General features: G+C 41.9%; 1 protein-coding gene across 1 annotated transcript in view; it reads right to left on the bottom strand.

The window, feature by feature from the left end:
• Window positions 1-233: 233 nt before the first annotated feature.
• tnmd (tenomodulin) overlaps window positions 234-16,494 on the bottom strand; it is a 120,219-nt gene continuing 103,958 nt past the window's right edge. The window contains exons 6-8 of the mRNA XM_087798686.1: window positions 4,420-4,564; window positions 3,044-3,138; window positions 234-443 (exon numbers count right to left, since the gene is read on the bottom strand). Coding sequence (XP_087654812.1) covers window positions 234-443; window positions 3,044-3,138; window positions 4,420-4,564 — 450 coding nt within the window. The remainder of the gene's footprint in view (window positions 444-3,043; window positions 3,139-4,419; window positions 4,565-16,494) is intronic.

A 16,494-nucleotide genomic window follows, 5' to 3' on the forward strand; every position in this document is an offset into this window, starting at 1 on the left:
ACAAGAACAAGAAGAAGAAGAAGAGGAAGAGGAAGAAGAAGAAGAACAAGAAGAAGTAGAAGAAGAAGAAGAAGAAGACGAGTTAACTACGAGCCTCATCAAGAACGAACTCACGTCCAGAAGCTTTGAAACGTGTGAAACTGCTGCAGATCTAAATGTTGAAGATAATACGACTCTTAGAGCGAGACGAGCGACGTCTTCCGTCCACGAGCGTCTCGTCTTCCTCTGGACGCTCAGACTCGGCCCAGCATGCGAGCGATCCACCAGTTGCACGGCATCACCACCTGACAGATGACCCGCCCGCCCTGGTAGTAGTACGGCCACGGGTTGAAGCCTCCCAGCGGCTCGTGGTAGCGCCGGCAGTAGCGGTAACCACGGCGACAGTACTGGCAGCAGAAGCCGCGCTCGTCCAGACGGTTGTCCAGCTCGATGCCGGCGTCTCTCTGCGGAAGAAGAAGACGTTCGTTTGTGACTGTTTGACGTCTGTGTCGAAACATGAAATCATCTCTCGACCTTTAGACGCCGCTCGCCATCGCAGTAACACTTCCTGCCGTCTAACCTGCGTGATGATATGATCCGGGCGTCTCTTCCTCCCTCGCACGCGCCACTTCCTGTCTGACCTCGACCTTGAGAGCGCGGCACATTCCTGCAGCAATTAGCGAAGTAATGATCGGCTAACAAGGCTTCGTTCATTCGCTCTCGCTGGCTGCGTCCGGATCCATCCACGGCCAAATGAAACCAAACCAAAGGTAAATTGCTCGGAATTAATGGTCCAGGATTTTCCATTGTGTTCACGTCTCTGGGCTCGAGTCGAGCTTTGATCGCGACGAGCTGAAGAGCCTCTTCACCGAGCATCTGTCGCACTCCACCACATTTGCCTCGACAAACCAAAATAAAGAGTCGAGTCTGTGGAGACGTGACCTCGCGAGTGGTTTTATAGAAGAATCGTCTTCATGTCCTTGTTTTAAAACCTTCTTCAAACCTTCTTGACGACGTTCTTCTAACCTCTCGCTCAGAGACGTGAAACGACACAAAGGTTGGAAACAGAAGTTTCCTGACGAGAGGAAACAGAACCTGAGGCTGTATTTGGTTATTTGGTTATTTTGTTTTCTATTTTCTCATCAGCACTTCATTGACATGTTCACGTGTCTCCGGTGACCTCAGATCATCTCGTCCTCCTGATGCTGAGACAATGTGTGTCTCATAAACGAGTGTCGTCTCACTGTGTTTGTTTTCTAATGACGGAGGCGTCGGAGCAGCAGGACTTCAGTGAGAAGCTTTCTTTACAAACATTTGAGCATCATTTCTAATTTGTTTTCACTTTTCAACTGAAACGTCGTCTTCGCTTCAGTTTCCACTTGTTTTGTCTTTCGCTGAGAAATATTAGACAAACACACCATCCTAGGAAGGAAGGAAGGAAGGAAGGAAGGAAGGATGGAAGGATGGAAGGATGGAAGGAAGGAAGGAAGGATGGAAGGAAGGAAGGATCGAAGGAAGGAAGGAAGGAAGGAAGGATGGAAGGAAGGAAGGAAGGAAGGATGGAAGGAAGGAAGGATGGAAGGAAGGAAGGAAGAATCGAAGGAAGGAAGGAAGGAAGGATCGAAGGAAGAGGATGGAAGGAAGGAAGGAAGGAAGGAAGGATGGAAGGAAGGAAGGATGGAAGGAAGGAAGGAAGGATCGAAGGAAGGAAGGAAGGAAGGATGGAAGGAAGGAAGGAAGGATCGAAGGAAGGAAGGAAGGAAGGAAGGAAGGAAGGAAGGAAGGAAGGAAGGAAGGAAGGAAGGAAGGAAGGAAGGATCGAAGGAAGGAAGGAAGGATCGAAGGAAAGATGGTAGGATGGAAGGAAGGAAGAAGGAAGGTCGGAAGGAAGGAAGGAAGGAAGGAAGGAAGGAAGGAAGGAAGGAAGGAAGGATCGAAGGAAGGAAGAAGGAAGGAAGGAAGGAAGGAGGAAGGAAGAAGGAAGAAGGAAGAAGGAAGGATGGAAGGATGGAAGGAAGGAAGGAAGAAGGAAGGAAGGAAGGAAGAAGGAAGAAGGAAGAAGGAAGAAGGAAGAAGGAAGAAGGAAGAAGGAAGAAGGAAGAAGGAAGCAAGGAAGGATGGAAGGGAGGAAGGAAGGAAGAAAGGAAGAAAGGAAGAAAGGAAGAAAGGAAGAAAGGAAGGAAGGAAGGAAGGATGGAAGGAAGGAAGGAAGGAAGGAAGGAAGGAAGGAAGGATGAAAGGATGAAAGGATGGAAGGATGAAAGGATGAAAGGATGAAAGGATGAAAGGATGAAAGGATGGAAGGATGGAAGGAAGGAAGGAAGAAGGAAGGTAGGAAGGAAGGAAGGAAGGAAGGAAGGAAGGAAGGAAGGAAGGAAGAAGGAAGGAAAATGGAAGGAAGGAAGGATGGATGGTTCACCTTGAGACACACACAGAGAGAGAGACACAAACACACAGACACACACAGACTGGTGTTCATCGTGTCTCTTGCCTCTCACCCCAGGTAGCTGGGATAGACTCCAGACCCTGCAGTTTAATGAATGAAAGTCTTGAGATAATAAAAACAGCTAAAAGTGAAGTATAGTAAGTATTAAGTAAATACAAATACTCTCAGAATACTTTGAAGAAAGATCTTCACGTGTTTGACTCGAGGTCGTGTCATACGAAGACTTTTTTAAAGGTCTGTTTTAAAGGTCAAGGTCGCGTTTCTCTTGTCACATGACAATTATTCACACGGAAATTTCCTGGTGAGAGACGGATACACACTTGTGACGTGGCAGTGATGACAAAGGTCAGTGTATCTGTCACCGGAACAAATACATGTTCTACAAACTGTAGATGAAAAGGATGAAGGTATGGAGATGAAAGGATGAATGTGTGAAGATGAAAGGATGAAGGTGTGTAGATGAAAGGATGAATGTGTGAAGATGAAAGGATGAAGGTGTGTAGATGAAAGAATGAAGGTGTGTAGATGAAAGGATGAAGGTGTGTAGATGAAAGGATGAATGTGTGAAGATGAAAGGATGAAGGTGTGTAGATGAACGGATGAAGGTCGTTCACTCACGTAGTCATTAACCGCAGGATGATCCAGGACGTCACGAGCGAAGCGTTGACCTACGACCTCCGCGTCAGGCGAGTCCTCGTCACTGAGACCAGACTCTGAACGAGAAAACAACTTTATTGACAATCACAGCAAAACAGAAACAAGTTTGAAAAGCAAGTCTCTGAGTCTCAGTTCAGCGTCATGGAGACAATAATAATAATAATAATAATAATAATAATAATAATAATAATAATAATAATAATAATAATAAAAATAAAAATAATAAAAATAATAATAATATAATAATAATAATAATATAATAATAATAATAATAATAATAATAATAATAATAATAATAATAACAATAACAATAATAATAATAATAATAACAATAACAATAACAATAATAATAATAATAATAACAATTCAAATTATGATAATGATAATGATAATACAATAATAATAATAATAATAACAATAACAATAACAATAACAATAACAATAACAATAATAATAATAATAATGATAAAAAGAATGATAATGATAATAGAAGTAATAATAATAACAGTAATTATAATAATAATAATAATGATAACAATAATAGTAATAATAATAATAACTATAATAATAGTAGTAATAATAATAACAGTAGTGATAATAATAATAATAATAATAATATTAATATTAATACAGGTGATTTTCTTGATTGACAGATGTCTTTTTGTTGACGTCAAACCCAATAGTGATCTCCAGGTCAGCAATGATCAATACAAGATCCTGATCAACCAGTCGATCAATAGAAGTGTGTTTGGATGACATTAAAAAATAGACGCCTGCCAATCATCCATCACCTCACTTGATTGACAGCCACTAGTAACGCGTACTCGTAACAGAAGGTTTAGGTGTTTTTCTTAGGATCAATAAAGTTGATCAATCACTGACACGAGGACGATCTCATCCAAACAAAACTGCTTCAAACATCCAGTGAGTTCAAGTTTCTTCACGTCTGTGTTTGTAGAAGAAAGATGTCGCTGCTCGTCTCTGCTTCCATATAAACATCATTTATTCATAAACATTAGTGATGTTTACAACTTGTTCATTTTATTATATTTATTTATGTTGAGATTATTGTGTTTCACTGACAAAATAAAGTATTTTGGTTGCAATGATGATGAGACAGTTTATATATATATATATATATACTGTATATTTGTATATATATCTTGTCTATATGTATATATATTAAAAATCAAGTTTCTGATCCAGAACCATCTAAACCATGTATCTGCTGCTCTCAGGGTCGGCAGCAGAGGTTCTGGTCCTCCGGGCCTGAAGGTTCTCCCACCAGAGAGAGTTAATGGTGTGCGTTTAGAGTGGGCTCTGCCCCCCGCTCTCACCAGTCAGGGGGGACGGGTGGATCCAGTGGACGGGCAGCTGCTGGCAGAACTCCCAGATCTTGGACTTGAAGAGGAACTCGGGGTTAACTATGGGCTCCTCGGCAGGAACCCACACATGGGAGTCTTCAACCTTGGTGAGATCCACCTGCACACACACATGCACACACACACACACACAGACGCACACACACAGACGCACACACACACACACACACACACTTTAGAAAGCCTCCTCCACAGCCTGCAGCCTGATATTCCACATCATTGAGATTCAGAGACGCTGATGATTTGACTTTTAAATGACTTTCCAAGTGGTCTTCATTACTCTGAGTGTGGCTGCAATATTGTTTAATGTGACAGACACAATAAAGCCTCACCCTCTGCCTGCTCACCCGCCCCCCCGCCCCCCCGACACCCCGACACCCCGACACCCCGACCCCCTCGCCGGCTTCATTTGTTGCTACTGTAGTCCAGGACTGTGGCGTCAAGTGTTATTGCTTAATGATGGGCTTCATGTCAGAGTCTAATAGAGACGCACGAGGACGTTCAGCTCCCGCCTCACAGTTCACATATTTATTTCTGTGTGTGCATGTAAACACACACACACACACACACACACACATACAGACACAGACACACACACACACACACACACACACACACACACACTCACACACTCACACACACACTTGTTAATTAGCAGAAGAGAAAAACAGTTGACTTGACAAATGTTTTTACAAGGTGATTTTCTCCTCGTCTCAGGCTTAATTGCACATTAGTTCAGCTCAGCGTAGAATCCTGGAGCAGAATCATTTATACTGGGTCACCCCCCCCCCCCCCCCCCCCTCACTCGTGAACCAATCACTGCTCTTCATGCTACCTCCACCTCCACACAAATATTACCTGTACTTTCATTCCTGTGAACTACAGTCTTGCTAATATTCAGAAACATGTTCGTCCATCAAGTCTCTTGACCTGATGTTCTGTTCATGATCCAGACAATCCTTGATCCACTCCAGGATTTCCTCGTCTCTTCCATCACCTTCATTTACTGTGTGTGTCTTTAATCGCAAAATACACTTAATATTTTGAGTACACAAGTGAGTTCACACTGAGCAGTGTGCATGATTGTAGTGCACTATGAGCACTCAAATGAAGCATTAAAAGCAGAACATTGAGTGTAGATCGATGGACACTTTCAACCCTCAACGTCCTCCATCTTAGTGAGTGTAGATGAAGCTAAACTGAGGCTACACTGAAGCTAAACTGAAGCTAAACTGAAGCTGAACTGAAGCTAAACTTAAGCTAAACTGAATCTAAACTGTAGCTAAACTGAATCTAAACTGTAGCTAAACTGAATCTAAACTGTAGCTAAACTGAAGCCAAACTGAAGCTAAACTGTAGCTAAACTGAAGCTAAACTGTAGCTAAATTGAAGCTAAAATTAAGCTAAACTGAAGCTAAACTGTAGCTAAACTGAAGCTAAACTGAAGCTAAACTGTAGCTAAACTGAATCTAAACTGTAGCTAAACTGAATCTAAACTGTAGCTAAACTGAAGCCAAACTGAAGCTAAACTGTAGCTAAACTGAAGCTAAACTGAAGCTCAATTGAAGCTAAAATTAAGCTAAACTGAAGCTAAACTGTAGCTAAACTGAAGCTAAACTGTAGCTAAAATGAAGCTAAACTGAAGCTAAACTGTAGCTAAACTGAAGCTAAACTGAAGCTAAACTGTAGCTAAACTGAAGCTAAACTGTAGCTAAAATGAAGCTAAACTGAAGCTAAACTGTAGCTAAACTGAAGCTAAACTGAAGCTAAACTGTAGCTAAACTGAAGCTAAACTGAAGCTTAACTGAAGCCAAACTGAAGCTAAACTGTAGCTAAACTGAAGCTAAACTGTAGCTAAACTGAAGCTAAACTGAAGCTTAACTGAAGCTACGTCACTGACTACACGTCTTCATTTGACCACAAAACAACAACAATAATAACACAATAAAACACAACTTAATAACTTGTTTCTATTGTTAAAAAGTGTTGATGATAAAGTTCCATAAAAGTGATAAATGTTACTTGTACGTCTTTAATAAACCAGTAACAAAGTTTCTAAAGTTTCTCAATTAAACCAGTTACACTGACTGGAGATGTTTTGAACTTTGCTTCTCACTTGAATAAACTTGGCCTCCGACGAAGAGTCTCGTGACGTCCGTGAACTTCTAATTGGACGTGTTTGGCGAGGACGGAGCCGAGGTCACGACACCCGCCTCGCAACATGACTCCGCGGCTGAGGAACGACTGCAATAAGTTGCAGGAGCGGCGCCTCGGGGACGGAGCCAAAGGTCGGCCCGCGAGCAGGGATTTCTAAATGCCAGTCGACGCCGGCGCCGCTCGACCCGCGTCGCTGACACAAGATGGATGTTTGTCGTCAGGATTGATAGCAAGTCGTGCTTCGCTCACGCCGAGCGCAGGATTCCGCCCACAGAGCACGACTTAATTACACAGCAGTTGTGTTGTACTTAATGAATTTAGCCTCTCCTGGTAGCGGCTCCCGGGGGGCCACACTATCTACATGACATACGCTTGAAATTGTTGTTTGCCCGAGATCAACGGAGATTTTCCCAGAGTCCCCGGGAGGTTTTAAATGCAGCAGAGATTCTTCTTGACGCGCCTCTTCGTTTTAATGAGTGTTGTCCTGAGAGCTCTTCAAATATTGCCTTTTCTCCAGTTAGACTTTCTATTAGTGCTTTATGCTCTGCTGAGGACCAGGAGCCCGTCGGACACACAAGTGTGTTGTTCTGATGCTCACACTGGGATCTGTTTAGGATGGAGTCGGTGAAGGACTGAAGAACAGCGCCCCCTACACCTGACGTGATAGATCATTGTTTTTATCTTTTTATATCTTTATCTTTATCTTTTATCTTTTATCTTATCAAGTGTCTTCAGATAATGACACAAAGATTTGACGCTATAAATAAAATACAATTGATGAGTAACATTCGCCTCAGGATTAACCTGATTAACTAACTAATAAAACTAACTAATAAAACTAAAATTCATTTGACATTTAGTGAACTTTTGAATTTTCCAGATCGAAATCTTCGTGTGTTTGACTGAGTTAAGACTGTGTGGTGTTGAGACAAACCATCCATCCATCCATCCATCCATCCATCCATCCATCCATCCATCCATCCATCCATCCATCCATCCATCCATCCATCCATCCATCCATCCATCCATCCATCCATCCATCCATCCATCCATCCATCCATCCATCCATCCATCCATCCATCCATCCATCCATCCATCCATCCATCCATCCATCCATCCATCCATCCATCCATCCATCCATCCATCCATCCATCCATCCATCCATCCATCCATCCATCCATCCATCCATCCATCCATCCATCCATCCATCCATCCATCCATCCATCCAAGTTCAGGAACCATCAGTAGATTCTGATCCACAGACCTCAGAGCCCGAGCTGGGGTGTAAGTCTGGATCAGATCATGAAGGTCTGACCATGAATAGATCTAAAGTAAGAACCAATCATTTTAAAATGATCCTGAAAAAAACTAGTGAAGAGTTTGAAGGAGAAATGTGAGTTCTTCTACTAGAGCGGCTCAGAACTGAACACATCCTTCTTGTTTAGACACAAAATAAACTGTTACAATAGTGTAAACGACACAAACACATTATAAGATCATGTTGTGACAACATTCTCAAATGAAATCATCTTCAAACTTCTTGAAACTCTCTCGTGAGTTCATAGTTTAGTGTCAAAGTATCAAATGAAAGTTTTGAACAAATATTTCCTCAACAATTCTACTTTATTGAACATCTTCGTCTCTGAGTCTCTGCTTCAATCTCGTGCCTCAATGAGCTGAGACTGAGTTCTCGGGTCACATCGTGAAGCTTTTCTCCGCTGATGTCTGACAGCAGAGGTTCTTGTGTTGGATTCACTCGAGAAGCTTCAAGCGAGTGTTTCTCTGAACGTCTCCAGATGATCCTTCATGTTGTTTGAACTGTAAAACCAGGCGACACTTTCTCTTCCTGTTTAATGTTGATGCTGCAGGTGTGAGCAGGACCTGGAGTAACATCAGAGTAAAGTATATATATAATACTATAAATTATCATTTAGAAATATTCAACTTTACTTAAGACATGTACTATAAATAAACTATGATTAATTAAAAATAAAATAAAATAAAGATATTTCTCTTTGTCTTTATTGGTACTTTCTATGGTTATTAGTTTTATATTGTAGTGTTTGTTATCATAATTGTATGTACAGTACAGTTATGTACAATGTAATGTTTATAAAATGAAATATTACAAAAAAATATTTTACAACATAATAACATAATAACACTTGCATTTTTTTAAATTGTGAAATATATGTATTTAAATCTCCTCAAAGTGTCCTGTCAATCAATCATCTTGTCTGATGTTATTTGAGAAGTTATGATGAATATGTGTACAAATATTTGTACATTTGTATATGTGTGTAATATTTGTACACATATTTTCTTTTATAAAATGTGTATAATACTTGTAAATATATTTATACAATATTTGTATAATATTTGTATAATATTTGTATAATATTTGTATAATATTTGTATAATATCTGATAATAGTTGTACAATATTTTTTAAATATCTGATAATATTTGTACCATATTTGTATAATATTTAATATTTGTACAATATTTGCAAATTATTTGTGTGATATTTGTGTAATATTTGTCTTAGATTTGTGTAATAGTTGTGTTACATTTGTGTTATATTTGTGTTATATCTGTGTTATATTTGTGTAATATTTGTGTAATATTTGTGTAATATTTGTGTAATATTTGTGTAATATTTGTGTAATATTTGTGTAATATTTGTGATGCTCGTGTCTCATGTCTCCTGTCAATGAAAGTGAACATCACGTCAACGAAGCTTCGACTCATTAGTGTTTTCATGTAGTTTTTACGATGAAACCTATTTTTATATTTGGACGAGAACATGAATTAAACATCTCAGCTCAGACAAAGTGTTGCATCGTGGGAGTTTCTTCTCCTCCGGGGTCGACCCGGGTCACCCACATTAAGCGGGTTCTTAATGGAACCTTCGTCTTGAACGAGCCGGTCCTGGTTCTGGTCCTGAGGGAGTCGAAGCTCTGGGACTCGTCAGTCGTTCCAGGAGGACAAAGAAATCCTGGCGAAGGATCCATGTTTGTCACCTGATGCTTCTTTTGTCACCTGATGCTTCTTTTGTCACCTGGTGCTTCTTTTGTCACCTGATGCTTCTTATTGTCACCTGGTGCTTCTTATTGTCACCTGATGCTTCTTTTGTCACCTGGTGCTTCTTTTGTCACCTGGTGCTTCTTATTGTCACCTGGTGCTTCTTATTGTCACCTGGTGCTTCTTATTGTCACCTGATGCTTCTTATTGTCACCTGGTGCTTCTCATTGTCACCTGGTGCTTCTTTTGTCACCTGGTGCTTCTTATTGTCACCTGGTGCTTCTTATTGTCACCTGGTGCTTCTTTTGTCACCTGGTGCTTCTTTTGTCACCTGGTGCTTCTTTTGTCACCTGATGCTTCTTATTGTCACCTGGTGCTTCTTATTGTCACCTGATGCTTCTTTTGTCACCTGGTGCTTCTTTTGTCACCTGGTGCTTCTTATTGTCACCTGGTGCTTCTTATTGTCACCTGGTGCTTCTTATTGTCACCTGATGCTTCTTATTGTCACCTGGTGCTTCTCATTGTCACCTGGTGCTTCTTTTGTCACCTGGTGCTTCTTATTGTCACCTGGTGCTTCTTATTGTCACCTGGTGCTTCTTATTGTCACCTGATGCTTCTTATTGTCACCTGGTGCTTCTTATTGTCACCTGGTGCTTCTTATTGTCACCTGGTGCTTCTTATTGTCACCTGGTGCTTCTTATTGTCACCTGGTGCTTCTTATTGTCACCTGGTGCTTCTTATTGTCACCTGATGCTTCTTATTGTCACCTGGTGCTTCTTATTGTCACCTGGTGCTTCTTATTGTCACCTGATGCTTCTTATTGTCACCTGGTGCTTCTTTTGTCACCTGGTGCTTCTTTTGTCACCTGATGCTTCTTATTGTCACCTGGTGCTTCTTTTGTCACCTGATGCTTCTTTTGTCACCTGGTGCTTCTTATTGTCACCTGATGCTTCTTTTGTCACCTGGTGCTTCTTTTGTCACCTGGTGCTTCTTATTGTCACCTGGTGCTTCTTATTGTCACCTGGTGCTTCTTATTGTCACCTGATGCTTCTTATTGTCACCTGGTGCTTCTCATTGTCACCTGGTGCTTCTTTTGTCACCTGGTGCTTCTTATTGTCACCTGGTGCTTCTTTTGTCACCTGGTGCTTCTTTTGTCACCTGATGCTTCTTATTGTCACCTGGTGCTTCTTTTGTCACCTGATGCTTCTTATTGTCACCTGGTGCTTCTTATTGTCACCTGATGCTTCTTTTGTCACCTGGTGCTTCTTTTGTCACCTGGTGCTTCTTATTGTCACCTGGTGCTTCTTATTGTCACCTGGTGCTTCTTATTGTCACCTGATGCTTCTTATTGTCACCTGGTGCTTCTCATTGTCACCTGGTGCTTCTTTTGTCACCTGGTGCTTCTTATTGTCACCTGGTGCTTCTTATTGTCACCTGGTGCTTCTTTTGTCACCTGGTGCTTCTTTTGTCACCTGGTGCTTCTTTTGTCACCTGATGCTTCTTATTGTCACCTGGTGCTTCTTATTGTCACCTGATGCTTCTTTTGTCACCTGGTGCTTCTTTTGTCACCTGGTGCTTCTTATTGTCACCTGGTGCTTCTTATTGTCACCTGGTGCTTCTTATTGTCACCTGATGCTTCTTATTGTCACCTGGTGCTTCTCATTGTCACCTGGTGCTTCTTTTGTCACCTGGTGCTTCTTATTGTCACCTGGTGCTTCTTATTGTCACCTGGTGCTTCTTATTGTCACCTGATGCTTCTTATTGTCACCTGGTGCTTCTTATTGTCACCTGGTGCTTCTTATTGTCACCTGGTGCTTCTTATTGTCACCTGGTGCTTCTTATTGTCACCTGGTGCTTCTTATTGTCACCTGGTGCTTCTTATTGTCACCTGATGCTTCTTATTGTCACCTGGTGCTTCTTATTGTCACCTGGTGCTTCTTATTGTCACCTGATGCTTCTTATTGTCACCTGGTGCTTCTTTTGTCACCTGGTGCTTCTTTTGTCACCTGATGCTTCTTATTGTCACCTGGTGCTTCTTTTGTCACCTGATGCTTCTTTTGTCACCTGGTGCTTCTTATTGTCACCTGATGCTTCTTTTGTCACCTGGTGCTTCTTTTGTCACCTGGTGCTTCTTATTGTCACCTGGTGCTTCTTATTGTCACCTGGTGCTTCTTATTGTCACCTGATGCTTCTTATTGTCACCTGGTGCTTCTCATTGTCACCTGGTGCTTCTTTTGTCACCTGGTGCTTCTTATTGTCACCTGGTGCTTCTTTTGTCACCTGGTGCTTCTTTTGTCACCTGATGCTTCTTATTGTCACCTGGTGCTTCTTTTGTCACCTGATGCTTCTTATTGTCACCTGGTGCTTCTTATTGTCACCTGATGCTTCTTTTGTCACCTGGTGCTTCTTTTGTCACCTGGTGCTTCTTATTGTCACCTGGTGCTTCTTATTGTCACCTGGTGCTTCTTATTGTCACCTGATGCTTCTTATTGTCACCTGATGCTTCTTTTGTCACCTGATGCTTCTTATTGTCACCTGGTGCTTCTTTTGTCACCTGATGCTTCTTATTGTCACCTGGTGCTTCTTTTGTCACCTGGTGCTTCTTATTGTCACCTGGTGCTTCTTATTGTCACCTGATGCTTCTTATTGTCACCTGATGCTTCTTTTGTCACCTGATGCTTCTTATTGTCACCTGGTGCTTCTTTTGTCACCTGATGCTTCTCATTGTCACCTGGTGCTTCTTTTGTCACCTGGTGCTTCTTATTGTCACCTGGTGCTTCTTATTGTCACCTGGTGCTTCTTATTGTCACCTGATGCTTCTTATTGTCACCTGGTGCTTCTTATTGTCACCTGGTGCTTCTTATTGTCACCTGGTGCTTCTTATTGTCACCTGGTGCTTCTTATTGTCACCTGGTGCTTCTTATTGTCACCTGGTGCTTCTTATTGTCACCTGATGCTTCTTATTGTCACCTGGTGCTTCTTATTGTCACCTGGTGCTTCTTATTGTCACCTGATGCTTCTTATTGTCACCTGGTGCTTCTTTTGTCACCTGGTGCTTCTCATTGTCACCTGGTGCTTCTTATTGTCACCTGGTGCTTCTTATTGTCACCTGGTGCTTCTTATTGTCACCTGGTGCTTCTTATTGTCACCTGGTGCTTCTTTTGTCACCTGGTGCTTCTTATTGTCACCTGGTGCTTCTTATTGTCACCTGGTGCTTCTTTTGTCACCTGGTGCTTCTTATTGTTACCTGGTGCTTCTTATTGTCACCTGGTGCTTCTTTTGTCACCTGGTGCTTCTTATTGTTACCTGGTGCTTCTTATTGTCACCTGGTGCTTCTTTTGTCACCTGGTGCTTCTTATTGTCACCTGGTGCTTCTTATTGTCACCTGGTGCTTCTTATTGTCACCTGGTGCTTCTTTTGTCACCTGGTGCTTCTTATTGTCACCTGGTGCTTCTTATTGTCACCTGGTGCTTCTTTTGTCACCTGGTGCTTCTTATTGTCACCTGGTGCTTCTTATTGTCACCTGGTGCTTCTTTTGTCACCTGGTGCTTCTTATTGTCACCTGGTGCTTCTTATTGTCACCTGGTGCTTCTTATTGTCACCTGGTGCTTCTTATTGTCACCTGGTGCTTCTTATTGTCACCTGGTGCTTCTTATTGTCACCTGGTGCTTCTTATTGTCACCTGATGCTTCTTATTGTCACCTGATGCTTCTTATTGTCACCTGGTGCTTCTTATTGTCACCTGGTGCTTCTTATTGTCACCTGGTGCTTCTTATTGTCACCTGGTCCTTCTTATTGTCACCTGGTGCTTCTTATTGTCACCTGGTGCTTCTTATTGTCAACTGGTGCTTCTTATTGTCACCTGGTGCTTCTTATTGTCACCTGGTGCTTCTTATTGTCACCTGATGCTTCTTATTGTCACCTGGTGCTTCTTATTGTCACCTGGTGCTTCTTATTGTCACCTGATGCTTCTTATTGTCACCTGGTGCTTCTTATTGTCACCTGGTGCTTCTTATTGTCACCTGATGCTTCTTATTGTCACCTGATGCTTCTTATTGTCACCTGGTGCTTCTTATTGTCACCTGGTGCTTCTTATTGTCACCTGGTGCTTCTTATTGTCACCTGGTGCTTCTTATTGTCACCTGGTGCTTCTTATTGTCACCTGGTGCTTCTTATTGTCACCTGATGCTTCTTATTGTCACCTGGTGCTTCTTATTGTCACCTGGTGCTTCTTATTGTCACCTGGTGCTTCTTATTGTCACCTGGTGCTTCTTATTGTCACCTGGTGCTTCTTATTGTCACCTGGTGCTTCTTATTGTCACCTGGTGCTTCTTATTGTCACCTGGTGCTTCTTATTGTCACCTGGTGCTTCTTATTGTCACCTGGTGCTTCTTATTGTCACCTGGTGCTTCTTATTGTCACCTGGTGCTTCTTATTGTCACCTGGTGCTTCTTATTGTCACCTGGTGCTTCTTATTGTCACCTGGTGCTTCTTATTGTCACCTGGTGCTTCTTATTGTCACCTGGTGCTTCTTATTGTCACCTGGTGCTTCTTATTGTCACCTGGTGCTTCCTATCAGCCGCTCGCAGTCTGAACCTCGTTCTCTCTTTGTCTCGCACACACGGGCGAGCGAACGCCGCCGGCGTCTCAAGCCTGTCAGAACTTCCTGTTTCTCTGCAGCTCAGGGAGAAGCTGCTCGGGTCACATGTGGGCGACGGATTTGTTTAATGTGAGCGTGAGTGTTGTGCAGGCGAGCAGGGGTCGGCGTTTACAGCCTCGACTCCGACCCCCTGATATTTACGGAGTCGTGCAGGTGAAGCGAGAACAACAGTCGCGGAAGAAGAAGCGAAACAAACTTGTTTTTTTCGCAGAACTTCGTAGAGACTTTAGTGACTGTTGTGAGTGTTGTGAGTGTTGTGAGTGTTGTGAGTGTTGTGAGTGTTGTGAGTGTTGTGAGTGTTGTGAGTGTTGTGCCTGTTATGCCTGTTGTGCCTGTTGTGAGTGTTGTGAGTGTTGTGAGTGTTGTGAGTGTTGTGACTGTTGTGCCTGTTGTGAGTGTTGTGAGTGTTGTGAGTTTTGTGAGTGTTGTGAGTGTTGTGACTGTTATGACTGTTGTGAGTGTTGTGACTGTTATGACTGTTGTGACTGTTGTGCCTGTTGTGAGTGTTGTGAGTGTTGTGAGTGTTGTGAGTGCTGTGACTGTTATGAGTGTTGTGAGTGTTGTGAGTGTTGTGAGTGTTGTGAGTGCTGTGACTGTTATGACTGTTGTGACTGTTATGCCTGTTGTGAGTGTTGTGAGTGTTGTGAGTGTTGTGACTGTTGTGAGTGTTGTGAGTGTTGTGAGTTTTGTGAGTGTTGTGAGTGTTGTGAGTGTTGTGAGTGTTGTGAGTGTTGTGTCTGTTGTGACTGTTGTGTCTGTTGTGACTGTTGTGTCTGTTGTGACTGTTGTGACTGTTGTGAGTGTTGTGAGTGTTGTGAGTGTTGTGAGTGTTGTGAGTGTTGTGAGTGTTGTGACTGTTGTGTCTGTTGTGACTGTTGTGAGTGTTGTGACTGTTGTGTCTGTTGTGACTGTTGTGACTGTTGTGACTGTTGTGTCTGTTGTGTCTGTTGTGACTGTTGTGACTGTTGTGACTGTTGTGTCTGTTGTGACTGTTGTGACTGTTGTGTCTGTTGTGACTGTTGTGACTGTTGTGTCTGTTGTGACTGTTGTGACTGTTGTGACTGTTGTGTCTGTTGTGACTGTTGTGACTGTTGTGTCTGTTGTGACTGTCGTGACTGTTGTGACTGTTGTGACTGTTGTGTCTGTTGTGACTGTTGTGTCTGTTGTGACTTTAGTGACTTTAGTGAATGTTGTGACTGTTTCACCAACAACATCATTATTATAAACACATCTGTTCATGTTTGTGTTCATGTTTGTGTTCATGTTTGTGTTCATGTTTGTGTTTGCAAACATGAACAATATCAAGTAGAATATTAGCAGGTGTATGATCTCATATAAACTTACATTTCAACATATTTTAAAACTTCCAGATGATTGTGAGACATGTTTACTACTAAATACTACCAATGATTTCTGGTCTAAAGAAGTTACATGAGCTTTTATGTTCACTCTGTTTATGTTTATTTAACTATTAAATGTTTGACTTCATGAAACAAATCATCAAATATGAAAAATTAAATCATTTTATATTATAAAAGTTAGAAACGTGTCGTTTATTCAAATCCATCATCAAAGCCTGTCAATCTATGATCATCGTCTGTTGATTAATACTTTGATAGAGAAACTTACATCTGATCAACATATTTGTTCAACATTTACACCTTCATGAAGCCAACAATCAATCACTCAATCAATCAATCAATCAATCAATCAATCAATCAATCAATCAATCAATCAATCAATCAACCAATCACTCACTCACTCACTCACTCACTCACTCACTCACTCACTCACTCACTCACTCACTCACTCACTCACTCACTCACTCACTCACTCAACATACTTGATTGATCTCCATAGAGAACTTCACCAGAACATGTGAGGAGCATGTATGTGAACATGGAAGAGACGTGATGAAGACGTGAGGAAATGAAAGTGTAGCTAAAGAGTGTTGTGTTAAATACATGTGTGTCGTTGTGCGTCACATGTAAACGTGTGCGACTCACGAGGATTTTCTCTTTCAACACTCCATCGCTGACACTGAGAAATGGGGACTTTTTGACTGATTGAATTTCTTCTCTTCCCAGAGTTCAGGACAATCTCTCTGGACTCGAGTGGATTCGTTAACGACTCGCCGACTGTCGCCCGGAGGCCGTTTTACCTGAACCTCCGAGGAGCCCATGAAACGAT

This window comes from Callionymus lyra, chromosome 9 (assembly GCF_982586985.1).
Source record: "Callionymus lyra chromosome 9, fCalLyr1.hap1.1, whole genome shotgun sequence".
NCBI lineage: Eukaryota > Metazoa > Chordata > Actinopteri > Syngnathiformes > Callionymidae > Callionymus > Callionymus lyra.